Here is a 27,334-nt window from a genome sequence, read left to right as displayed (position 1 = left end):
GTCATATCGGTATGAGCCATAGACCATCAATTAGTTCAGTGTAGACAGCTTGGTATAATATATCCATAGATAATAAATATTTATATTTATTATAATTAGTTGTCTATGAATATATCTGTCAAACTTATATGTGTTATTTCATATAGTGATACCCATATTACATCATCAAATTGGATGCCCACGTTTTTGATAGTTTAAAAAATGTTTAAAATTTAATTTAAGTTTTTGGCAAGAAAGCGTGTGTATTTTTCCGAAATAAATTTTTGGTGACTTTTTATTCAACATTTTGAAGTAGATACTTTTTCAAAAATAATATAATACCCTATTTATTTGAATCTTAAATGTGGGCCTCGGTAAAATAACTCAAGTATAGTACAAAATGAATTTAGTATAATAGAATGACAACAAAAATTAATTAAAAAAATGTTTTAGTACCGCTGACAAGATAATTATTACGATTGAAATGCAATAATACAAAAATAAATATGCTGGCAAGATTCACATTATCATTTTAGTATAAGCAATCAATCGTTTTTAACTTTTTATTGTTTCATTATTGTTTTTCACAAAGTGTTCTATCGATCTTTATCGTTCGACAATCATTTAAGAAAGAACTGTTTTTACATGCATGTATGTGATATCATCTAAATCGGTGCATCAACTGGAATAAGTTTATCGTGCGTTATAGGGTGCATTGTTAGTTTTATTGTAGTAAGGTTAGTAAAGTAAATTTTATATTTGTTCCTTCACATTGACATGCTTTTGAATTTTTAATGAGCGTAATTGCATTTTTGGCACGCTACCATATTTTTGTTTACACTTTGTTTATAAGTTTTATTTGTGTATAAGGAAAATGTACAAAGGATATACAATCGTAATTTGCTTTACCCAAGTCTCTCTTTCCATTGTACTCCTGCCTTGCATAGAGTCAAGTGCTAGCAAATGCACTTGAAAATTTCGTATAAAAAAAGTTCCAAAAATATAGATTCCCACGGATTAAAGTTTACACACAAATACTTGGCAGGTTTTTCCATTTTTTCTTTCGTAGAAGTCACATAGCACATGGGATCAAAGAACCTCGCACAAATTAGGTGTAAACTACATTTCGGTCAAACTTTTTCAAATTTTGGCAAATGATAGTTTAAGTCATTCTAAAGAAAAGTTCCCTTAGTCACAAGTCATGAAAATGACAGGATTTCATGTTATAGCTAAATTAAAGTTGGAAAATATACTTATTTGTATAATATATGCCTATGTGTGTATAGGCAAATACACATACAGATATGTATAACTACATGCATACGTGTGTTTTTTAATGTAAGGGTGTTGTTTTTTAATTCTTGTTTTTTTGAAGAATATGTAACGAAATTCAAAGAAGAAGCAGTGTTAAATGTTCAGTGGATCAATAATATGAATTGTTAAAATCAATATTTTCAGCTACATGACTTTTGACAGATAAATTACAATATTTTTTTTTATATAAATGAGTACATTTTCCAATTTTAATTTAGCGGTAACTTGAAATCCTGTCATTTTCATGACTTGTGACCGTGGGAACTTTTATTCAGAATGACTTGAACTATCATCCCCCAAAATTTGAAAAAGTTTGACCGAAATGCAGATTACATATAACTTGTGCGAGGTCTTTTTCAACTTTTTTAAACAACTGACAAAATTTTACTTGTTTTGAATTACAATTGCCCGACATAATTAAAAACTGAAAGTAAATTTATTGTAACAGGCCTAAATTTACAGATACAGCGATCCGTAAAAAAATTGAAAAAAGGACAAAAAACATCGATTAATCAATTTGTATAAATTAAAAGCATTACAAATTTTAACATAATGACATTAATTTTAAATTTTCTACTATTAGCGACTATTTTGAGCTAAAAGAAACAGGTCTAATTTGAATAGCAACTTTTCTTTTGCCTTTTGTGTGACGTTGAATCTTTGTTTTTGAAGAACCCACAAAAATCTGCCATCATAGGTGGATCCCACTGTGTTTGGTATCTTATTTCTATTCTTCGCACATCTGAATGAAACCTCTCTCCTTGTTCATCACTCAACGCACCAAGATTATGTGGAAAAAAGTCGAAATGAGAGTGTAGAAAATGGATTTTGAGCGACATTATATGAGTCGCGACGCTGATGGCAAAGATATTTTATTTTATTCTCATTCTTCTTGAGTATACGGAGACACTTATCGCTCTATCTATCATTTACATGATTGGAAGAATCTCGCTACAACATAGGAACTGCAAAAGGCATTTTCTATTGTTTTAAAAGTCCCATTTCACAGGAAAACAACACAAGCTTTCGATTATAGCGTTAAATTAAATTTTGGGAACAACGGATCCCTTTGTTTTTCACCTCTGGTCCTAATTTTTCCAACTTTATTTGCTCGTAAATTTTTTTCATAATATTTATTTGTTATCTACACCTGCAGCTTTTAAGAACTACTCTGTTTGGCAGTGCCCTTTTACACAATATATGATGATTTATTCATAATCAGACTCCTCCGTCGACGATTAAAAAAATTCATTAGGTTTAGGTGTTCGGCGCCTTTTTGCTGTTCGTGTTTAAAGTTTTATTTATGAATTATTCAAGTGTAAATCAAAGAATTATAAAAAAATCACTTATATATTGTAAGTATGCGGGAAAAAAATTCATTTTATGCAAAATCTGATTCAAGTTTTAAAATAATTATGCAACCTTGTGAGACATGAATGCTATTAAGTTGTCTGAACTGAATAGTTATGATTGATTTGATGGGTTGATTGTTTTCTCGAAATCATATCATTACAAAATACTTATGTGTTATTGAAACTTTTCTAATGAGGTTTTATATGGAAAAATGTTACCTCAAAGTTTAAGAGAATAAATGAAAGTTCAACTTTTGTTTATATTTTTTTTGCAATTGGATTATTGATTTTTTAAATATATTAATACATTATTAAATTGTGAGTATTTTTAAACGGACTATAAATTTAAACAAGTGAAAAAAACAATTGAGTTAATGGTTTAAATACTATGTATAGAAATTTTTGAATGTCAGTGTTTGCATTATTTTTAATAAATTAGAAAAGTATAAGAAACCAACACTAGAGTTAAATTTTGGGAGGTCAAAGACACTGAAATCTAGATTTATACTGGTTAGAACCGTGGACTTTTTTTGTGATTTTGTGTGAAGGCCTTACCTAAAAATTTCTTTTTATTTAGTTTTTTTACCCTTATTAAGTATATTAAGTTTAATCCCAAGTTTGTAACGCTTCCATATAAAACCCATTGATGCTACATACAAAATTCTGATATAGGTATTCAAAAAATTAACATTATTCGTCCATTTCAAACAACAACTTTTGTTTGAAACATTTTTTTCGTAAATAATTTTGTTTTCCTGTGAGAATCTAAATTAGGGTTAACAATTTTGTTCCCTTTTTCTCAAAAACTATAAAAGATGGTTAGTTGAAAATTTATAGGTAGCTTGATTGATTCCAATTTCATACTAAACCCATCCGATAACGGAAATTTTGAATTCAGTAGAATTTTACTTTTTTTAAGCAAGTGGGTTCTTTGAGCCCACCCAATTGAGCTTGTTGCATATTTACGAACTGAAACTCACTTTTTACGTCTTGAGCACGCTTTAAAAATTTCAGTTTGATATCTCTTTTCGTTTTTGGGTCATCGTGTTTACAGACGGGTAAAAGGGCAGACTAACAGAAGGGCCGCCAGATATATGGAAATGGACTGATTAGGTGATTTTTATAACATCTACAAAAATTTTGTTCGTAGCATCAATATATTTAAGCGTTACAAACTTGGGACTAAAATTAGTTTACCTTGATATATATTCCATATGTACAGAGTATGAAAATAGAATGAAAGGAAGCTATAATTTAACAATAATTTGATTATAATTTATCAATAATTTGATTTTCGAATATAAACAATTAAAAATATACAATGCAAAATTAAACAATTCAAAATATAAGGTGGCCTTTTAAGAAACTCACTAAATAAAAACAAATAAATCGTACTTCATCAAAAAACTTTGGTCTATGGTCAAAAATCTTATCATTTTCGAGTTATTTAATCATAAAGAGAATGAAAATTTTTCGAGCATACGTCGTTGTGTAAGGAATCACTATAATTTACTTACCATTCTAATATTTTTATTTAAGTTAGTTTAATATAAGTCGTACTCAGTAAATTAAAAAAACTAGTGATAGAAATATGGTGAAATAAGGTAAAATGAATTTTATTATTTACATTATTTCTCTGCTGTAATATTTTCACTCTCAAATATCATTCAATAATCACGCAATCAAAATATTTTTAATTAGCTAATTTTTCCAAGCCAAAAATTAGCTTGGTCCAGATTGAAACCAAATGTATTTACATATATGTCAATATAGGTTCAGTCTTAAAAAAGTCTGATAAAACGACATATCGGTTATAGTGACCAATTATCATTAGCCTAAGTCGTCTATAACATCCAACCAAAGTATTCACTACATTTTGAAACAGAGAAGCCTTCTTAACTATAAGGTTAACTGAAAATTCAAATTTGTTACTACAATTTAGTTAACATCAGTCTTTTTAATAATTAATTTCTCGTAAACCGTCCAGAGAATCGACTTGAAACTTATACCCCACATTTTTTAAAATATTTATTCGAGAGATAATACTTTTCAAATCAAATCTTTTTACCGCATAGTTCACAAGATATAATAAATTAAAGTTTTGTAAAAACATATGTCGTCTTATAAGTATTCTTGTTCAATAACTCCGGAAATCGAGAATTTATAAAACTTTTAATAAAGCGGCAAACTTGAGCTTCCAAGAAAAAGTTTTTAATAGACAGAACGAAGTCTCAAACGTAGATTAGAAAAAATTCAACACAAATTTACCGTATACTTCCTTAATTAACTGTTTAATATTATCACCAGGCTTCTAACTCTGTTACTTATCGAAAACATTAAAACGTATTCTGCGCGCAAATTTGAACTGTAAAAATTCCTTAGATTATATATAACGCGTTCATGAATGATATCATAATTAAATAAACCGAAACCGACCTTGATGTTTCAGCTTATCTTTTTGCGAACGAGCTTTCATTTTTCTTCGGAGAAGGGTGATTTTTAATGAAATATTCCCCATATTAGTTGCTAGTAACATCTGCCACTAAAACATAATTATTCCATCATATGTATATTTAACAAAACTTTCCATCCAAATGTTAAATATAGGATGACCCATTATGTTTAGAAATAGATCTGTAGGCTAAAAAATTAGGCTAAAATACAGCAAAATAACAATTAATATACGTACCTATAACCACTAAAAAAGTTAAGGTAGTACAAGCAGAAAAGAAATTTTAAATTTAGAGTTGAAATTATTTGTACCTTATTTTCAACTTTGATGATGACGAAGTTAACAAAAAAATTTATTAATTTATGAAAATTTTTACTTTATCGAGGTTCTACTGTACAACAATATTTAGACGCAGAAACATAAAGGTTGTCCAAGGTGGAGTAGGTGCCTTCCCCTTGCACCCTTTCGCTGCCATGAACGATGTCGTTATAGGAGATTTTGACTGTATAATCAAAAAGTGAAAACAAACAATTGACTGAGTTAATTGTTGGAATACCCTGTATAGAAAGTGTTGAATGTCAGTGATTGCATTATTTTAAATACATTAGCAAAGTTTAAATAACCAACATAATTATCGTAGCCTTTCGGTCGCCATTTGTGAAAAATTTCGAAAATATTCGAACTTTGAACGTATTTTCTAAATTTTTTTTTCGTTTTTCAAAACACTTTCATAAGACCACTAGTTAAAGTTGCGAGCAAATTTTCAACTGCCTGTCTTTTATAGTTTTGGAGAAAATTGACACCAAAATTTTGTCCTAATTTGCACCCTCACGGGTAAACAATGATGTTTAAGAAAAGATGTTTCAAAAAAAAGTTGTTTATTTTTTCTAAGAAACATTTTTTATACTGAAACTTTTGTTCTATCTCTAACGATTTACAAGATTGGACCTACGAACCCAAGACTCAGTTGACCTATCTTGCTCATTTAAGAACTCAAACACAATTTCTACGTCCTGAACACGCTTCAAATTTCAGCTTGATACCTTTTTTTCGTTTTCGAATAATCGTGTTCACGGACACATACACGGAAATGAACAAATTAAGTTATTTTATGAACACCTATAACAAAATTGTGTTATCAATATTTCTAACAAATTTTTACTAAAATTAGTATACCATGATATAAATTTCATATACACAAGGTATAAAAATGTTGAAAAACTGATTAGCAAATTAAAATCGCTGTTTATTTTGAATTTATATTCCGGGAATTAATTTTCAATAAATAATAATTTTAAAATATTATTTGAAATACTTCAGTTACATTTAATTTAAAATATTATTCTCACGGAATTCAATCGATAATATCTTTCCATTTTTGGTATAATCAATTGTATTTTATATTTGAGTGAAATTAAATATTCAAAATATTTCATCTTATACGTTTTTTAGTAAATCTTCGAATTTTTTTTGTAACTTTTCATCTTTTCAAATATTGTGGCGCGATTGTGACTCAGCTTAAACGGTCTTGACTCAAATCGTCATTGTTTTTTCTACCTGACACGGTAAGTTAGTTTTTTATAAAAATTTTTATACCGAATTTCAAAAATAATTCCCACAAAAAGTAAAACGCTAAAACATGAGCGTCGCCAAGAGAAGCAAGTAGGAGAAGCTGCCCCCCTCTAGAGATTCACAAAAATGGTTCAAAAAACTCACTTGCTTGAAAAAAAAGTAAAATTATATTGAATTCAAAATTTCAGTTATCGGATGAGTTTAGTATGAAATTAGAATCAATCAAGGTATACCTACAAATTTTAAACTCACCATTTTTTATAGTTGTGGAGAAAAAAGGAACTAAATTGTTGACCCTAATTTAGACTCTCACGGGAAAATGAAGTTATTTACGAAAAAAAGTTTCAAACAAAAATTGTTTACTTTTTTTATATAAAGCAATATTACATTTAAACTGTTGTTCTTCTTCTTGCATTACGATTTACAAGACCCAATGGACAATAGTAGAAAAAAAAATTTTTAAACTAAAGCCCCCACACCAAAAGACAAAAAAATTCCACGATTCTCACCAATATAGATCGGGATTCCTGTATCTGTGACCCCACAAAATTTAACTCTAGATCCACGCCTGTTTTCAGGTAAATTAATGGTAAAATAGGTCTAATTATACCATGTATATATGAAATATATCATAGTATATTAAGTTTAGTCCCAAGTTTGTAACGCTTAAAAATAATGATGCTAGGAAAAAAATTTTGTCATAGGTGTTCATAAAATCCCCTAATTAGTCCATTTCTGATTGTCCGTCCGTCGGTCTGTGGACACGATAATTCAAAAACGAAAAAAGATTTCGAAATTTTTACAGCGTACTCAGGACGTAAAAATTGAGGTCAAGTTCGTAAATGAGCATCATAGGTCAATTGGGTCTTGGGTCCGTAGGACCCATATTGTAAACCGTTAGAGATAGAACAAAAGTTTAAATGTAAAAAATTAAACAACTTTTGTTTGAAACATTTTTCCGTAAACATCACTGTTTACCCGTTAAGGCGTCAATTAGGCGGAAATTTTATAATATGTACTATACTTGATTATCAGTTATGTATCTGTCACATGTTTGTATGTGTAATGTGATAAAGAAATCAACACTGACTATGCATGGTATTTCAACAATTAACTCAGTCAATTGTTTGTTTTCACTTGTTTTAAAATTAAAATAAATTTTCGCATTTATCTCCTATATTTTTACCTGTATCTACCTACAATTCATAATTTTGTCATCTTCCATAAAAGAACTTATTGATCCATAATTTTGCCATCTTCCATAAAGGAACTTATTGATCCCAAATAAAAGATTCTAGTTTAGACCAGGCATGGGCAAACGTGGCTTACAGAAGTCCCTCAGACTTCTGTAACTAACATACGAGTAAGACAGTGATAACCTAACCAGTGACAACCAAAAATACGAGTAAGACAGAGAGATACAATTTTTTTCTACCTATCTCATTACTATTAGAGAAACTGAGATAGGTAGTAGAGTCGTATACCCGTCTCGCTTTCTCCTCTATGAGCAGTGAGGACTTGGATAAACAGACACACAATAAAGCTATAACAATGGTGACTACGACTTAAAATAACTCGCCCATGCCTGATTTAGACCTTGAAATAAAATATTGATTCCAAACTCGATAAGGATTAGGTACTAAAAAGAATGGTCAAACTTTTATTGTATGAATTCTTCGAATCGCAATAATAAATTATATCGAAGTGAATATTAAATATCAAATAATTCTAACAATTATAAATATTGAACAGTAATAATCTTTTTATTAACCTTAAAAATAAATTAATTCATTTTACAACCTTATACAACAAATATTTATACAAATTAAACAGTTTTTATTTTATATTAATATTAATTTAATATTTTATGAGAGAAAATTAAATACATTATTTTATATTAAACAAAAGAAATTAATTATTTAATTATATTCACTTGACGTAATTAATTTTCAATAATTAATATAATAAAAAAATATTAAGCATAATAAAGTGAATTTTTTTTAAAACAAATGAAAACAAACAATTGACTGAGTTAACTGTTCAAATATCCTGTATAGAACTGTTCAAATATCCTGTGGAATGCCAGCATCTTATCTTATATATTATTACTCTAGCAAGTTTTTTTCTGTCCCACGCTTATGCCTTTTTCCTTTATGAAATTCCATGATTCACTCGCCTTTTTTTAAGCTTATTATGTCTAGGTTTAACGAAAAATATATTCACGGTCTAAAAATGTACCGCTTAGGAAAGAACAGGCTAGACAAATAATTTGAACGAACAAATATAATATTAAATAATAAGATTATTAGGCAAACATGTTAGTTTTTACAAATGCTCTCCTAATACTCTAGACATATAATACTATTTTTAATACATGTTCTTCTAATAATAATTTAAGGACTTTCAATTTTTTTCACCACTTTTCAACGAAATTTGTTGGTTTTTGTTTTTAGCCACGGGTACAGGGTAGCCACAGGTTACGGTAACTACGGGAGCGGAATTCCTCACGGGCCGAGCTAGTTCTTTGTTATTATTATATTTTTAATAAATTAAAAAAGTTTATAAAACCACAATTATGGCAGCCGCAAGATTTTGTTTTGATTTTCGAAAATTTTTAATCGATCCGTGACGCTTTCCTTTGCATAGAATAATATAAAATACGTTGTTACCCATTTCTTATGCCGTTATACAACGGCCGTGTCGACTCATTTTGCTATAACACTGTTCATGTGCGTGTACAACATATACGTTAGACAATTCGTATGTCTATCTTACACTTGCACCCATTACCAAAGTTTTGTCCTACTTTACACCCTAACTGGTAAACAGTGATGTTTACGAAAAAACGTTTCAAATAAAAGTTGTTTATTTGTTTATAAAGATCACTTTTTACATTTAAACTTTTGTTCTACGTCTAACTATCTATGGTTTATAAGATCAGTCCTACGGACCCAAGACCCAATTTACTTATGTTACTCATTTACGACCTCAAACTTTTTTTTTATTCCTGAGCACGCTGTAAAAATTTCAGCTTAATATATGTTTTCGATTTTGAGCTATCGTGTCCACGGACGGATAGGCAGACAACCATCTGGACTAAATCAATCTGAAAAGAACTAATTTGGTGATTTTATGAACACCTATACCAAAGTTTTTTTCGTAGTATGAATATTTGGCTGTAAATTATCGAACTTTTATATCAAAATGAGCAGAAGTGTATTATCCGTAAGGCACGATCCTAGGGGCGCGATGTTACACAGAAGCGTGTGCCTGGAAGTTTTTAAATAAACAGTAAATAAATCAAATCCAGCGTCAATAAATCCAATTAAAGCTGTTTGTTTTTCGATCAAGAGCATTTTTTATCAAATTGAATGAACAAACGTACAAAAAGCTAGATTAATGTCTAAACTATTCGATTTACAAAAAAATGTTTCAAACAAAAAATTTGTGCATATTTATAAAGAACAACTTTCTAATTTTAAGTGTTCATCTAATGTTTGTCAGTTATGAATTAGAGTGAGATTTTAATTAAATTTGAAAACTTAGATCGAATTCGATGTCGGTATAAGATGTGTCCCTTTTAAACTAATATTTTCGTTTGAAGCATTTTCCTCGATTTAAATTATTTTTCTAGTTTCAACCATATGCCAACTTAAAAAAAGCATCCTGTATTTCATAAGTTTAAAGTTCCATCATTTTAAATGAAAATATTTTTACATATAAACGTCAGGTGATTTACTTACGCCAAACAATTTTTATTTTCTCAAATACAATAAATAAACCAACTTGATTTAATTTATATGGTTTAAGTAATTATAAATTTAACAAAAATATAAACAAAATCATTTCTTATCAATGTTTACCCTAATAAGGTAAATGAATATAATTGTCCAGTCGTCTCAAAATGGAAATCATGTTATTTGGTTCTGCTGTACTTTGTAACAGCATAAAATTTATTGTATAATATTTGTTCTAAGTAAACATGCGTTCAATGACGGTAGCACGCAAGTAACAATGAAAAAGCAACAATTGAATCAATGCCAATTTCATACAGGGGGCACCATTTATATTGCAAAAAAAATATTAATGTACAAGATGTGACACGATATTTTGCTGATTTGAAGTTTGAGCCCTTCTGCCAAATAGCAGAAGTCTCAAACGAGCATGAAAATGGCTTAATTCGAAAGAGCAATTCTTAAAATTTTGTTTGTTTGTGGGAAGTTTTTTTCTCTTTAAGATCTATTTTCCAAAAATCGAAAAGCTGACATTTCGCACTCTTTCGATTCTGCCCGATTAGTTCTTGTATTGAGCTGGCTATAAATTAATTCTCAGATGCAGCCCCGGGTCTAAGGGGGTGGTGGGAGATAAAACCGGTGCACTTGAATATAAAAAAAAAAAACTTTTAAACTAAAAAGTAAAAAATAACGATAATGTAACTACATTTATTGTTATTTTTGAAGTCGGTATTATCCAAGGAAACAACTGTGTCAGGACAGTTTGCTACATTAACTTGACTGACACCGACTCCAAAAATAACCATAAATGTAGCATATTAATTTGTTTTGGAATAGTTTTTTTTTTTAGTCGATTTTTTATTTTATTTTTTATTTTTTTATTTTAAAAGTTTTTTTATTTTGTGAATCTGAAGTACACTTACTAATTTGTCACTAAAAAAAGAATCATCGAAATCGGTTGGCGTGATATTGAATTATTCGTCCATTTGCCGCGCACATACTTAATGCAAATTTAAGACTTATTTGGTTCTCTCGTGTATGCTATTGTCAGAACAGCCAGAATTGAAATGGGACCAAATAAAAAAATAATCATAAAAAATTTAAAAAATTCGAATTCTTCTCCTTCTCCTTTTTTGAAGTCGATTAAAAAATAATACTCTATTTTCTTTGGTCAAAAAGCATCAAAAAATTTTAACCGGAGATTACGGGATATTCAACGAAAAGAAAATGAATAATTTCCATTTTTACGAGGAGTAGAAGAAATTATTATAAGGAACATTGAATCAGAAATGAATTACCTGAATCTGAGGTAAAATGCTTTATTTACTAGACTATTTATGTGATTCTTTTTTATGAGGTTATCTGAAAATCATTGTGTACACCGGCCAAAGACCTTGAATCAACTTAAGAGTATACGGAATTTTCATAAAAAATTTGGTGTCCTTGAACACATGCTAATGAATTTATTAAGCCCGCTATTACACAATAAGAATACCACTAAATGACAAGACAGGATGTTACAGGAGATATTATCATGGCTAAACAATTTTTGATTTGTATCTTCAAGACCAAAGATTCCTACCCTCCATTTGGGCCAAAAGGTATATTATGGTCTTGTCTCGTAGTAATACTATAGCAAAAAAATTTAAGCAACTCAAAAAATAAAATCAAAGCTAATAATTTCCATCGATGAAAAATGTGACAAAAATATTTTTTTATTAGATTTTATTACCAATTAGCTGTTAGTAATTAAGGAATTAAAATGCGAAAGCTATAAATAATTCCACAAAAGTTTTATTCCTGATCAACTAAATAATTTAGTTGACTATTTACGGATTCAAATTTTATTTAAACAAGTGAAAAAAAAAAAACAATTGTTTGAGTTAATTGTTGAAATACCATGTATAGAAAGTGTTGATTACACAATCGTATGTTTTTTTTTTACGCCATGAAAGTAAAACAAGATAGCCACTCTTAGGGAACCACATGTACATACATATCATACCCGCATAACTGATATAATACATGCTATAATATAATTTGCGCCTAATTTACGCTCTCACGGGTAAACAGTGATGTTTACGAAAAAATGTTTCAAGTTTTTTATTTTTTTATAAGGACCATTTTTTATATTTAAACTCTTGTTCTCTCTAACGGATAACAAGATAGATTATACAGACCCAAGACCCACTTGACCTATGTTGCTCATTTACGAACACGGCCTCACTTTTTACGTCTTGAGTACACTGTAAAAATTTCAGGTTGATATTTTTTTTCATTTTTGAGTTATCGTGTTGTCAGACAGACGGACGGACGGACAGACGAACGGGCAGACAACAGGAAATGGACTCTATTGATGGACTCTAATTTTGTTAGTACCACCAATATTTTTAAGCGTTACAAACTTTAGACTAAACTTAGTATACCTTGATATACAGAATGTTCCATTTACATCTAGGCATATAAATATCACGAGTATGACAGAATACATGCGTTAAGCAATGCATCTAAGTGGAAGGTATTATATACATGTGTTAAAGCTTCAGTATGCGTTGAGTTAGTTGTAAGATGCTTGGAGAGTGGGTGTTTCTTAGTTGAATAGATGAGCTACAACAGATAAGCCACGATACAAGTAACTTTTGCAATTGCATATAACACCTATAATACCTCTTACTTAGATGCATTGCTTAACGCATGTATTCTGTCATCCCCGTGATATTTATATGCCTAGATTTAAATCGAACATTCTGTATATTATATAGATAAAACTGTAAACAATACTTGCAGTTAAAACTACGTTGCTCTTGATTCGATTACAATAGTTTATTACAAATTGTTTTCTTAAAAATAATAAACTATAAGGTACGCAATTAAAAGACTTAAGTAATGTTGATCAACTTGTGACGATGAAAATTTGTGTCAAATACTGAAAGAATCAATGTTAACAATATATCTAAATAATTCACTTTCAAATTTTTATTTTTATTTCAATATTACCTTTAAATAAAATTCATTACAGTTGTATTCTAAATATTTCCGGAGATGGTCCTAGCAAAATTTAAGCGTACAGTAAAAAAAATTACTGGATTGAACTTAGGGTTGCCAGAGAAAATCGAGACATAGTAGTTTTGGATCCCATAATTAAAATTTTAAATAATAGGGTATTCTACTATATTTGAAAAAGTACGTCAAAATATTGATTTTGCTAATAAAAAGCCACCAAAAATTTATTTCGGAAAAATAAACACGCTTTCTTGCCAAAAACTTAAATTCTATTTTAAAACTTTTTTAAACTGTCAAAAACGCGGGCATTCAATTTGATGACGTAATATGGGTATCACTATAATTTTAATAGATATATTCTTAGACATCTGATTATAATATAAATATAAATACTTATCTATGCATATATTATACCCAACTGTCTACACTGAACTAACTGATGGTCTATGACTCATTCCGCAATGACATCACATCAGGGATTACCCGCGTTTTAAGTCACGTGATATACAGTTTTAATTACGATTTTTAATTTTAATATTATAAAAGAAAAATGTATGACTCGAAATCAGAAAATTTAAGTCTATTTTTACATAAATATTAACTTTTTTCAAATTTCATAATTTTATTTTTGACTAACGATAATACCCTTTTATCCTTCAAACATTTCTTCAAATACTTCACAGTAGTGTTGCATTTACCTGAATATGGAACAAACAATCAAAAATACAATTTTTGGAGTCTCCCGATCAAATATGGAGAAGTGGCTACCTTAATAGGCCTTTGTCCTGATGTCGATTTCAAGGTATCTTTCGTTAAAATTTGAAAATGTGCGAGAATAGATGACAAGATCTGAAATCAAAATTAAAATTAATTGATAAAATGAAAGATATAAGCTATTAAGGTAGTCCGGCCGTCACATGACTAGTCAACTATTCAACTAGGCAACTAGGCAATTTGTATGGCGTAAATGTAATAAAATGCTCTAAAAATATCGTAAAAGATTCAATAAAAGTTTTTTGTTTTCTTTCATAAACAGAATCTTTGATAAATTTTCTTTATGATGAAAACTTTTTTGAAGCTCAATCACCGATTAATTTTTGTACAATTAACATTATTTTTAGTTCTTCCATAAGGTACTGTGTTAAAAATCACAATTATAAAATAAAATAATTCACAATTTTCCTCTTAAGAGACTCCAAAATTGTGTTTATTGTGATCAAAGGATTTACCGCAAAAAAAGACTTCCATCGTACTGACTCAATCAGAACCAATTTTCTTGCTCTTGGGTGAGATTTTTTCAGTCGTTTCAGTCGCCCGATTAGCTCAGATGGTTAAGGCGTAACCAGCGGGTTCGATTCCCGCCGTCGCAACAAAATTAATTTAATATATGGGTAATGGGCTGGTGTAGTGCATGGTATATGCATGAAGGAGGTGCACTCAACCTCTGAAATTGAGGAACTGATAAATGAAATTATCAGCGGAAAGGTGGTAAAGCACATATATGGTATCACAATGGGCTCTATAGCCTAAGTGTGTCCTTCGTGGGCAGCCAATATAACCTAACCTAACCTAACCTAACCTAACCTAACCTAACCTTACCTAACCTAACCTAACCTATGCGATCAACTCCTAATTCACAATGAACTTCTTGTAATTAAGTTTATTTAAGCGTTAATAAATAAAATAAAATATAAAAAAATTGGAAAATACAATGTATTTTCAGTGCCTCCTTATGGCGCGTGGCGTAAGGATACCACTCGCTTGGCAACCACCCTATGACTGCCTCTGTGATCATGAATCATGAATATTCATGAACTTGCAATAAAATGTGTTATTCATATTTGAAAAAAAATGCTTAATATGTAAAAATATGCAAGCAAAAATTACAATTTTACATTCTTTATACAGATTTATTAATTAAATTAATAAAAAAATTAATACTTTGCACCGAATTAAATATTATCATTTCGCTAATATAAACAAACAGTTGTTTAACCAATAAAATTTTTTTTTTAATTTGCCTTCAAATTTTGTATTAAACGTCTAAAAAAAATTTATTCTTTACATTGAATATTTCTAATCGTTACAAACTTTAAAAACATTGAATAAAATCATAAAACAACCCCCCGCGCCATTGCGGTCAAGGGGGTTCCTTTATTCATCTTTAAAGGCTTAAACTAGGAAAAAAACGGTCTATTTCATTATGACAGCTACCCCCTTCACCCCAATGGTGCGGGAGGTAAAACTAAAAAGTTCCGCTTTAAACCATATTTAGACCAGGCATGGGCGAGTTATTTTAGGTCGAAGTCACCATTGTTATAACTTTATTGTGTGCCATAAACTTTATTGTGCGTCTCTTTATCCAAGTCCTCACTGCTCATAGAGGAAGAAGCGAGACGGGTATACGACTCTTTTACCTATCTCAGTTTCTCTAATAGTAATGAAATAGGTAGAAAAAAAAATTTTCTCTCTCTGTCTTACTTATATTTTTGGTTGTAACTGGTTAGGTTATCACTGTCTCACTCGTATGTTAGTTACATAAGTCTGAGGGACTTCTCTAAGCCACGTTTGTCCATGCCTGATTTAGACTCTTTTCAAAATTTTTGTATAGGTAGACTTTTACTCAAAGAATATGTGGTTAAAATTTCAGCTTAGCTGCCCATGTAAATTTTTAAGAAAAATATCATTGAAAATTGATATAAAATACATTGATTGCTGTTATGGGAAAATCTCAAAAACGACATATTTTGAAATTTTTTGATAATTTTCACTTGGAACGAATGAAAACAAATTTAAAAAAAAAATTGTTTAATATAAAGTAAACATATTAGCAATGACATAGAAAAGAAAAAAAACAAGTGTCTCCATCTATAAAAAGGATGTACGTGCAGGGTAGTAGATTTGGGGTTGAAATTATTTGTATGTTATTTTCAACTTTGATGATGAATTATGTTATAACTTCATGGATAAATAATTAAACAAAATTTTCGATATTTTGAAAAATACGCCAGATATCGAAATATTGTATTCTTACTTTTCGTCTTATTTCAAGTTATAACATAATTCACAATCAAAATTGATAATATCAATTTTTTTAATTTGTGCCCCAACTACCGTGCTCATACATCCTTAATGGTTCACTTAAAACAACGAGGGATCATTTTGTAACACTTTCCCCTAAGATACTTTAAGTTTTTTTTTTGCAAATCTAAATGAGAAAGTCCCTTTAAATAAAAGCTTGACCAGTGAGTGTAATGTTGTAAACTGTAAAACTGAAATAAAAGTAATAAGAACTCAATTGTATTTTGGTATCGACTAAAAATTGAATGAAGAGTGGGGAAACACGAACTCGTGTGTACGATCAATTCTAAATCTAAAAACGGGTTGTAGTATGTTTATAAAATATCATAATTTTTTGATGAAAACATTTTATATTTATTTTTTTTCAATAAATTTTATTCTAAAAAAACATGTTGATAAAAGTCCACTCATTTTGACCTCTGAATAAAACCTTCCTCAATGTCATGCCAGATAACAAATTTTCTAAAAACCGATTAATTTTTTGAAATTGGGCAGTAATTTTATAGTTTAGTTGTAAGTGTGTTTTTGGTGTGATTTTTTCGCTCAAGTGTTTAAGTGAATTGTTGTTTTTTTTTTTTAACAGAAAAATGTCTGATATTTATACAACAAAAATTGATGGTCGAGTGCGTGTTCGAACCGATTTGGATGATAAAATACCCGTACGCACAGTGCCTCAATTGTTGGATGAAGCTGTTAATTTATATGGTGAAAATGTTGCGCTTTCCTGGCGTCAAGGTGATGAAAAAGTTTGGAGACAATTAACTTACGAGTAAGTTTTGAAACTTTTTTTAATTTATTTCTGGATTATAAACAAACGGTTTTTTTTCTGGATGGGAACAGGCAATACCAAAATGAAGTACGCACTTGTGCAAAAGCATTTTTGAAATTGGGATTGGAACGACATCATTGTGTTTGTATTTTGGGATTCAATTCACCTGAATGGTTTATTTCGGATTTAGCTGCAATTCATGCTGGGTATGAAATTTTTCAAAACTTTTTACAGGGTATTCCAAAACTATTCCAAGAAATGCAAACCAAAAATTGTCCATCATTTCTATCCAAAATTTATGGACAATCTTTGAGAACAATAGATTTGGAACGTCCTTAAATACTCTATGGACTGAAATTGTGTAATCAAAAATTTTAGAGGAATTGCCGCGGGTATTTACACAACAAATTCACCGGAAGCATGTTATCATTGTTGCTCAACATCCAGAGCGAATATTGTGGTTGTCGAAGATGAAAAACAATTAGAGAAAATTCTGGAAATTCGTGATCGATTGCCCGATTTAAAAGCAATCGTTCAGTATTCTGGTACTGTGGAAAATCATCCAAATGTTTACAGTGTAAGTAAATTTAGATATTATCTAATTAGCTTCTCTGATATGATATAAATATCGATACAGTGTGTTCAAGGAAAATAGTGCAAAAAAAATTAAACAAGTGATAAAGATTTTCAAAATAAGAAAATATATGTGAAGCAAAAATTTTGTGTTTTCAAGAAATAATGGCAAAAAAAATTATTATTTTTTGAATAAAAATGCATTAAGGAAGTTCCCTCACCAGTAATAGAAAAAAATAAATTAGTAGAAAATGATCCAAATTTTTAGTATGTTGTAGTTAACGATACATATTATTAAATCAAAAAAAAATTTGGGTATCTTATCGATCAATTAAGAGAGTAATTAATTAATTAAAAATACACTAAATAACATAGCATGATATGAGGATGGTATGTTATTTAGTGTATTTTTAATTAATAAAAACTCTCTTAATTGATCGATAAGATACCCAAATTTTTTTTGATTTAATATTATGTATCGTTAACTACAACATACTAAAAATTCGGATCCTTATCTACTAATTTATTTTTTTCTATTACTGGCGAGGGAACATCCTTAAATGCTTTTTAGCGTATTTCAAATAATTAGTAGAGCAATAAAAAATTATTTCCTAGTGAAAAACTGATAAAATTCATTTTAATTTTATTCCAAAATGAACTTTTCAATACGAAAAATGTTGGTTCTTCGCTTCATAATTTTCCCCGAGACTTTTCCGAGAAAATTTTATAAGATAAAAATTCTGGAAAAACCAGTGAGCTACCAATAATCTGGATCGTATCAAACGTAAAGCTATCCTTAGAATGGGTTATTAAGCACAAATCTGAGGTAAGAGGGAGTGAAATCACCATGGGTCCAGAAGTTTTTGTGTGATAATTGTAGAATCTTCTGGGGTAATTCAAGTAATAAGCAAGTAATAAGTAGAAATGGATGCAAGTAATAAGTAGAAATGGATGAAGTAGCCCGTGTATCCCTCCCTCCAGGTTCTAATTTAATATGTACAGTCTTACGACCCCAATTAAGATAATTTATTTTCGAAAAATATCCTTCTCCCAAGAAATAATTTGGAAATTAAATTGAATTTTCTAACTAAAAAAAAAAGTTTTGTATAAAGTGAAGTAGGGTTATTGAGGATCCAGGACAAATGACAGGCACTAAAACTAAATGATGGAGGTCAACGGAGGTCAAACATGCAGGATATCTTTAATTAGCTATAATCCTGGCCTTCTGGAGACCTTCTTTTCCATTTTGGAGATTTAAGTGGGGTTTTATTCATGTGTATTTTTGAAAAATTATTGTAAACAAGCAATAATTAACAGTAAAATGGTTTCAATTAAACCACCCTTTTTAGCCCACTATTCTTGTAAGACACTGTACGTCATAAGAGATAATTTTTATTAACATTTAATTAAATTTTTTTTTTTAGTGGCAACAAGTGCTGGAACTTGGAAAATCCTTACCTGATAACGATTTGGATGCAGTGATTAAAACTGTTACCGCAAACGAATGTTGTACTTTGGTTTATACTGTAAGTTGCAGATTTTTTATTCTGATAAATCTTCAAGGAATTTTATCTTTTTTTTATTTACAGATACAATTGTCTTGATTAATTGTTTTCCATCACGCGATTTTAGAACTTTAATATTTACTTAAGGTAGTTTGTTACCCAAATCACTTAAACTTGACCCCACATTTTTTAAATATTTTTTCGAAAGATTATACTTTTCAAATCAAATCTTTTTACCGTATAGTTCACAAGATATAATAAATTAAAGTTTTGTAAAAACATATGTCGTCTTATGAGTATTCTTATTCAATAACTCCGGAAATCGAGGATTTATAAAACTTTTATTAAAGCGGCAAACTTGAGCTTCCAAGAAAAAGTTTTTAATAGACAGAACGAAATCTCAAACGTAAATTAGAAAAAATTCAACACAAATTTACCGTATACTTCCTTAATTAATTGTTTAATATTATCACCAGGCTTCCTACTCTCTTGCTTATCGAAAACATTAAAACGTATTCTGTGCGCAAATTTGAATTGTAAAAATTCCTTAGATTATATATAACGCGTTCATGAATGATATCATAATTAAATACCAACATATTTTAATAAAAATATTAATAATATATAATATAAGTCTTATTTCATTATGTTTATGAATTTAAACAACTGATAATTGATTTTGACTTAATTTTAGTCAACTCAATTTAAAAAAATGTTTTTATGACTTTTAATAATTCTTTTATATGCCTCTTGTGAAAAATTCATAACGATTCTCTGTATGGTTTGGGAGAAATTAACAATCAAAGTCAGTGTTTTTACCAAAAAAATTTTGTCATTTTTATGTACAGTTCTTAATTTTAGTATGATTTTAAAGCTTAAAACTTGAGGAATATTGATAAAAGTTTTTTATGTAAATGATAAAACATTTTTAAAAGCACTTATAGACTAAAAAACCAACATGTATTACGACTTCTTCGTATAGCACCATGTAAAAAGGGCTGTTTTTAATAATTAATTTCTCGTAAACCGTATAGAAAATCGATTTGAAATTTATAAATTTTTATTAATTGAACCGCAAAATTTCAGTTTTTTGGTAATACTTTCGTTTTGGTATCGAAACACCTTAAATTTGATCAATAAAATATTATATCGTGATATTTTAACTTATTATAAATTTTTTTTGCATCATTAGTTGTAAAAAGATAATTCAAAAATGATTTCTGGTTTGATTAAGTGATTCGTATAACAACTACCTTAACTATTCATGGCCTAATTTTGCTCATTAATATTAAACATGATCAAAACATTTACAATGCAATCTCTTTACCTACAGGGCAAAGGTTTACAGTGGCGTGTACAGTTCGTTTCTCTGACACGTCCGATAATCGAAATGACTTCATGAATTTTGATAAATGAGACATTATTGATTCCTGTTTGTCTTGAAATGATATAAGATATACAATTTTTTTGATAGATTAGATAAGTTCATTTAAGTTTACTTCCAATAACGGGATTTACGATTATTTTCTTGATACAATTATGTTTACAATGTTTTGATTGGTAATCGGGAAAAATAGACCCGGAAAAAATAGAGTGAAAATTTTATATATCCGGAGTATTGTTGTTATTACGAGTTGGTTGGGTTAAGTTTGTCGACTAAAGAGAAGTTGGTTTGGTTCTGAAGTTTTTAGCCATTGCGTTCAAAAATGGGACACTATTACAGGAAATTTTTTTCGGTCTTTTTTTTTCCAAAACGAGTATGTTTACCCACGATAACATTTGAGGAAAGTGGTATATATTGATCCCTCAGGGTAAAATGATCCCTCTTTGTTTTAAGTGAACGATTAGAGCCATCTAGTATATTTATCGATAGATTAATCATTGAACAAAAACTTATGGCGATGTTTAAGCTATTTTGTGTAGCAAAAATATTAATTCTACTGCTTATGACAAGACAAATTGGTAAGACAAATTTCAACGCAAAATTTCTTTTTTTGTGTTAGTCTTAAAATTTGTTTTACTCTGTTGACTTTAAATAACATTATAACACATTTTAATAGCATATAATAACTTTTAAGGTCAGTATTTATGACGATATTCAAATATGTCGTTACGGCTTAAATGATCCCCTTTACATACGTTAAAATGATCCCTATTTTGTGCGTAAAATTATAATAGGTAAAATAATCCCCCATCATTGAATGTGTTGATTTAGATGATTTTACCAGTGATTTTTGTTTTTATACTAATCGTTGATACAATGTAAAAGGACACTTGATATTTTATGTGAACTGTTGGGTAAAAATGCAATAGGATCATTTATACCTTTTCTTACAAGGTCAATAAAACGATCCCTTTTGAGAAATATTGAATAGTTTTAAAAATTTGAACAAATCTTGAATAAAGAAATCAAAAATATTTCGACGTTATACATATCTCGAATAGTTAGAGGGATGATTATAGACCACCTTCTCATATCTACAATGCAACAGCCGCCATGAAATATCTTGGCATGAAATTCAAAGATTCAAATCTTTGAACCTTTAAAAACACCTTTTATTTCTTTTGATAAAAATTTTCCATAAATGTTTACATGTTTTCTTTTTACAGAGTGGTACCGTTGGTAATCCCAAAGCGGTTATGCTTAGCCACGATAACATTATCTACAATGCAACAGCCGCAATGAAATATCTCGGCATGAAATGCGACGGACACGATGTAATTGTCAGCTATTTACCATTAAGTCATGTGGCCGCACAGGTAGGTAACAATAAAACAATATGTTCACTTATAATTTAATTCAAATGCATCATAATTTACAATCATTACTTTGTAACAAAATAAATCGCGTTCAACCTCTATTAGGTCTATTATTACAATTTTATACAAATAATAATTAAACTTTGACATTTTTTTCAAATAAATTTATATGTCATGCGATTTATATACAATTATTTTTTCCATAGTATGTACTTATGTATTCAAGCAACCTTCATTATTATTTGATATTGACCTTGAAACGCAATCATTTATCAATCACGATATACACAAACCGCACCAAAAGTTTTTTTTTAATCCTTCGTATATGTAACTAAGTAACTACAATTACGAGTTGTCCTGGGTCTCATTGAAAACATGCTCCTGAACCTAAAGGTGCAAGTTGCCGGTGGATAACCCGGTAGGATATTGTTTAAACTAATTTTTTTTTAAATAAATAAGTGTTATTGACCAAATCGCTTCGGGGAAAATTTATTTTATCATGTAATTGGGATCAAAACTAACAAAAAATGTTCTTAGACATTTTTTTCCAACCCCTCCAGTTTTCGAGTTAAAAATCTTAAGCCGCACTTAACTCTCCATTGACTCTCCAAGATTTCAATCGAGGTTTGTGAATACTTCGAGGAAATGAATCGCTGAGATTAGAATAACATACTCACCTGGAGGACGATGAAACCTCCACGCATGTTTTTTACACTTGTATAAGCCTTCAAGAAGTCAGATATAAAACGTTTATGTTCTAAATTTTGAATCAACCGATTTTGGGAGCAATTTCGACAGAGTGGGCTGCCTGTTTTTTGTCTCTTCAGAAACTTAGCTTCAATTACCTAAAACAAAATTTCAATCTGAAGACGCTTCGCGCCCAAGTGACGAGCTATTCTCAAAGAGGTCACAGAGATCAAGTTACTAAAGACCCATTTGCGGTATACCTCATATTGTTATAAACTTCTTGACGAGTTTGTACCCAACTTGCCTAAAACTAAGGAATAGGCTTGTCGCTTCAAAAGATAACATACTTAGAAGTATTCAAGACAAATTAATGTATGAAAAATTTGTTTAGGCTGTGGATATTTATGCATCAATACAGATGAAAGCTCAATGTTATTTTGCTGACAAAAATGCCTTAAAAGGATCTTTGGTGAAGACCTTAATTGAAGTACAACCAACCCAATTTTTGGCTGTACCACGTGTATGGGAAAAAATTTATGATAAAATGCAAGAAGTTGCTGCACAAAATGGTTACCTGAAAAAGATGTTATCGTCGTGGGCAAAAGCTCAAGGCATGGCACATAATCAAGATCGAATTAATGGGTAAGTTCACTCTGGTACTTAAAGAGACGGTCGTCTATTAATTTGAGAATTTCTATTTTAGATGTCCATCACATACGTGGGGATACAGTTTGGCAAGTGCGATTGTGTTTAAACGTGTGAAACAGGCTTTAGGTTTTGGTCGATGTGAAAATTTCTTATCGTCAGCTGCCCCATTGTCAGTTGATGTTAAAAAATATTTCTTATCATTGGATATATGTATTTTAGAAGTAAGTTTTTCAAATTTTATTTTCATCCGGAAACAGCTTACGAAAATTTAAGAGCAATGTCCATGAAAATGGATTAATATCAAAAATTTCACCATCAAAAGGGCCATAGGGAAATTTAGGAGCAAGCAAAACTGGATAAACTTATTTATTTGCCCTAAATAGACTTATTTCGAAGATGGGGAATTTCTCGAAAGACCTTGAGAAAGGGGAAAGGGGTAAAGGATGTTTAATATCGAATAAAATTAAACTCGACCGACTTTTATTAATAATCCAAGTAAACTTAAACTTCAAGGCTTCAAAAAACATAATTTTGACACTTTTACAACAAGGAACTTGAAATATTTCACCCACGTGAGCACAGAGTCCACCCCACGATATCTAAAATGGGGAGCAATCACAATTCAAGGTTTTTAATACCCCTAGACTTGTTTAACTAGATTTTTGTACAATTTTTTAGTGTTTTGGAATGAGTGAAGCATCTGGAGCGCATACAACAAACACAAACGCTGCCTTCCGTATCGATGGAATTGGAAGAACAATTCCTGGTACTCGAACCAAAATTGATAATCCAGATGAGGAAGGAAATGGTGAAGTAAGTTAATAATCATCGCCAAAAAAATGAATACTTGAAATAAAAGTAAACAAATTTTTTCAGATTTGTATGATGGGACGTCATATTCTTATGGGTTATCTAAACGATTTGGAAAAGACCAAAGAAGCTGTGGATGAAGAAGGTTGGTTACATTCTGGTGATATTGGACGGATCGATGATGATGGTTTTGTACATATTACGGGGAGAATTAAGGTAAGTTTAAAGAACTGAATCCACGCTAAGTCATAATCTTCGTTGCTTCTAAAATTACGCGATGAATTGTCGCGTTTTAGCCAGTTGGTTGACATACAATCACATACGTGCGAATAGCTTTCGTAGATCTAGTAATTTTCCCGAAATGTTTTAATAGAAGCCGATCCTATTTGTAGATTAAATGAATGAAATTTATTTTCTAGGAATTGTTAATTACTGCTGGCGGTGAAAATATCCCACCTGTACTCATCGAACATAATCTCAAAGCTGAATTACCTTTCATAAGCAATGCTGTTTTGATTGGTGATAAGAGAAAATTCTTATCAATATTGTTATCACTCAAAGTAAGTTAAACGCACTCACTAACTTCCCTTTTCAACACCTTCCTAGTTATCTTATCCCCGAAATAGAATCTTTGCTTTTCCTTGCTCCTTTGATATTGAAGCAGAAATTATGCTAAAAGTGTTTTTTGAATTTGTTCATTTAGTCTGAAGTCGATCCAGATGGAACACCTTTGGATACTCTTGCTCCAGAAACTATTAGATGGTTAAAAGACTTAGGATGTGAAGCAACAACTGTAACCGAAGTGTTAAAAGAACAAAATCCAAAGGTAAGTTAAAAAAAATTACTTTATCAAAAAAGTAACTTGCGTAAAAAACAAATTCGACGTTGTTCCCTGGCCGCAACTTTTTACAAGTGGGTCAAGGGACGGAGATCTATCTAAAGTGGGGATTTATTGACCTAAAATAAACCAAAATATACGTCTTACTCATGGTTTTTTCAAGCAGAAACTTTCGCCATTTTGCAATGTGTCTGAATATGTAACACGGCAGGTTACAGGGGAACACATTTCATCGTTTTCTAAGTCAGTCAGGTCGCATCTGGCCATTGAGAGTCCAAGATTTCAATCAAGGTTTGTGAATACTTCGAGGAACTGAACCACCTGGCTTATACTATCCCAGTCCGGGTAATCTGGGTACCAGGCCATTCTGATAAAAATGGGAACGGGACTGCCGACTCACTGAAGAAGAATAGTATAGCATAGTAGTGGCCGTTCCAAACGCTCTACTGACCTGGACCGCGATCAAACCACCATGCATATCAAACGCGATCAAACCACCATGCCTTCAAGGAGTCAGATATAGAATTTTGGGATCTATGCTTTGGGCCGTTAATTCTGGGAATAATCTTGGCATAGATGCTGTGGGCTTTCTGCACTACCTCTAGCCTCGAAAGAATCCTGTAGCTAAATTTGCTTAAAAAACACGTTCCGAGAGATACGCTTCACCTCCAGATGACGAATTATTTTCAGTGAGGGAACAGATGGACTTTAGATCTAAGTACTAGTAGACCCGTTATTATTAATTTGGTGTTGTTGCAGATGTTAGCTGCCATTCAAGCGGGTATCGACGAGGTCAACAAAAAAGCAATTTCCAATGCACAACGTATTCAAAAATTCGCCATCTTACCTACAGACTTTTCAATTGCTACTGGAGAATTAGGACCAACTTTAAAGATCAAACGTTCCGTTGTTGTTAAAAAATACGCGGATCTAATAGAAAATTTCTATAAAGAATAAAAAAAAAGCATATCCAAAAAAAAATTATTATACAAATTTTATACTTAATTATGGTTTTAACTTTCAATAAAGATCAAATCAAATATCGCCTTTTCTTTTATTTCAAAAATTTGTACAGTCAAAGCTGCTAACTTGGCGGTTTTGGACCGAATTATCCCGTTTTCGAGGTGTGCCTTCGGTCTCCGATTTTAGAGTAACAATCTACGGATTTTTGCCATTATTATTTAAAAAAAATTAATCATTTATAAATAAAAATTTATTTTCATGGATACCGCTACTGACTTTATTCTAAAACAATTTTTACTTGCGCTATATCTACTGATATTTTATATGACAATCTAGTGTATCAAGTAAACATAAAAAAAGGATTGTCGAATAAAAAGGATCTAAACATGGGCGTCGCCAAGGGAATGGGGAGGCAGGTAGGGCCAGCTGAATCAATCAAGCTACATCCAATTTTTAACTAACCATCTTTTATAGTTTTTGAGAAAAAGGGAACTCAATTTTTGCCCTAATTTAGACTCTCACGTGAAAACAAAGTTATTTACAAAAAAATGTTTCAAACAAAAGTTGTTTACTTTTTTATATGAAACAATTTTACATTTAAACTTTTTTGGTCCGGAGTTTTTGAATTATCGTATTAACGGACAGGCAAACGGGAATGGACTAATTACGTTAATTTTATGAACACCTATATCAAAATTTTGTTTCTAGCATCAATATTTCTAAACGTTACAAACTTGGAATAAAACTGAATATACTCTGATATATTTCATATTTAGGGTACAAAAACTAAATAAAATCATTTTTGACAACAAGTTTTTAGGAAAAGTGCGCTCATACGATGAAAGGGAGGAAAAAGGAATAGTAGAAAAAGAAATTTTTAGGTAAGGCCCCCACACGAAAACACAAGAAAAAGTTCTTGATTCTCACCAGTATAAATCCGGATTCCAGTGTCTGTGACCCCCCAAAATTTAACTCTAGATCCACGCCCGTTTTCAGGTAAATTAATGGTAAAATAGGTCTAACTTTAAAATAAAAATACAATTTATACTTTTCCCATTCTCATAAAGCAACTTGTACCCCTCTTTGCCATCAGCTGACGATGCCCTTGGATCTGAAATGTGTTATTTTCATCACAACGCAAGATAAATAGTTGATTGGAAGAAGGTATAAGAACAGGTAAGTCAGTGGCGGATTTAGAGATTTGCCGCCCGTAGGCTATTCAATTTTTGCCGCCTCTAAATTTTGATATCTTAGTTCACAATCACATCAATTATCTATCAATAAAATTGCAACT

The 27,334-nt window shown here is 30.3% G+C and overlaps 1 protein-coding gene and 1 long non-coding RNA gene across 3 annotated transcripts; one reads left to right on the top strand and one right to left on the bottom strand.

Annotated features, from left to right (window-relative positions):
• Positions 1–526: 526 nt before the first annotated feature.
• LOC123302498 (long-chain-fatty-acid--CoA ligase ACSBG2-like) lies at positions 527–26,121 on the top strand. Of its 2 annotated transcripts, none has more exons than XM_044885443.1 (13): positions 527–716; positions 17,071–17,256; positions 17,328–17,462; positions 17,635–17,833; positions 19,254–19,355; positions 21,945–22,094; positions 23,173–23,423; positions 23,485–23,650; positions 24,108–24,242; positions 24,306–24,455; positions 24,659–24,799; positions 24,943–25,065; positions 25,837–26,121. In XM_044885443.1, exons 2-13 carry the CDS (start codon positions 17,075–17,077, stop codon positions 26,032–26,034), a joined length of 1,932 nt encoding a protein of 643 aa, XP_044741378.1. In that variant the 5' UTR covers positions 527–716; positions 17,071–17,074; the 3' UTR covers positions 26,035–26,121. The 2 variants fall into 2 exon arrangements, with proteins under 2 accessions (XP_044741378.1, XP_044741377.1); XM_044885442.1 differs by lacking the exon at positions 527–716 and adding an exon at positions 16,831–17,000.
• LOC123302539 lies at positions 3,780–26,992 on the bottom strand. The gene is made up of 3 exons (XR_006535533.1): positions 26,822–26,992; positions 23,059–23,060; positions 3,780–3,827 (listed from the first exon to the last, which is right to left on the bottom strand). It is a non-coding gene; the product is annotated as an uncharacterized LOC123302539 (long non-coding RNA).
• Positions 26,993–27,334: the final 342 nt, after the last annotated feature.

The sequence above is a fragment of the Chrysoperla carnea genome, chromosome X (genome assembly GCF_905475395.1).
Source record: "Chrysoperla carnea chromosome X, inChrCarn1.1, whole genome shotgun sequence".
Lineage (NCBI taxonomy): Eukaryota > Metazoa > Arthropoda > Insecta > Neuroptera > Chrysopidae > Chrysoperla > Chrysoperla carnea.
This window is presented reverse-complemented; position numbering and strand designations above follow the sequence as displayed.

Excerpts from the sequence above, each read along its gene's own strand:
- LOC123302498 (XM_044885443.1), top strand. The coding sequence starts at position 17,075 with ATGTCTGATATTTATACAACAAAAATTGATGGTCGAGTGCGTGTTCGA. Across the intron at positions 17,834-19,253 it reads ATCATCCAAATGTTTACAGT|TGGCAACAAGTGCTGGAACT; the intron begins GTAAGTAAATTT and ends TTTTTTTTTTAG. Across the intron at positions 22,095-23,172 it reads TAAGTCATGTGGCCGCACAG|GCTGTGGATATTTATGCATC; the intron begins GTAGGTAACAAT and ends AAATTTGTTTAG.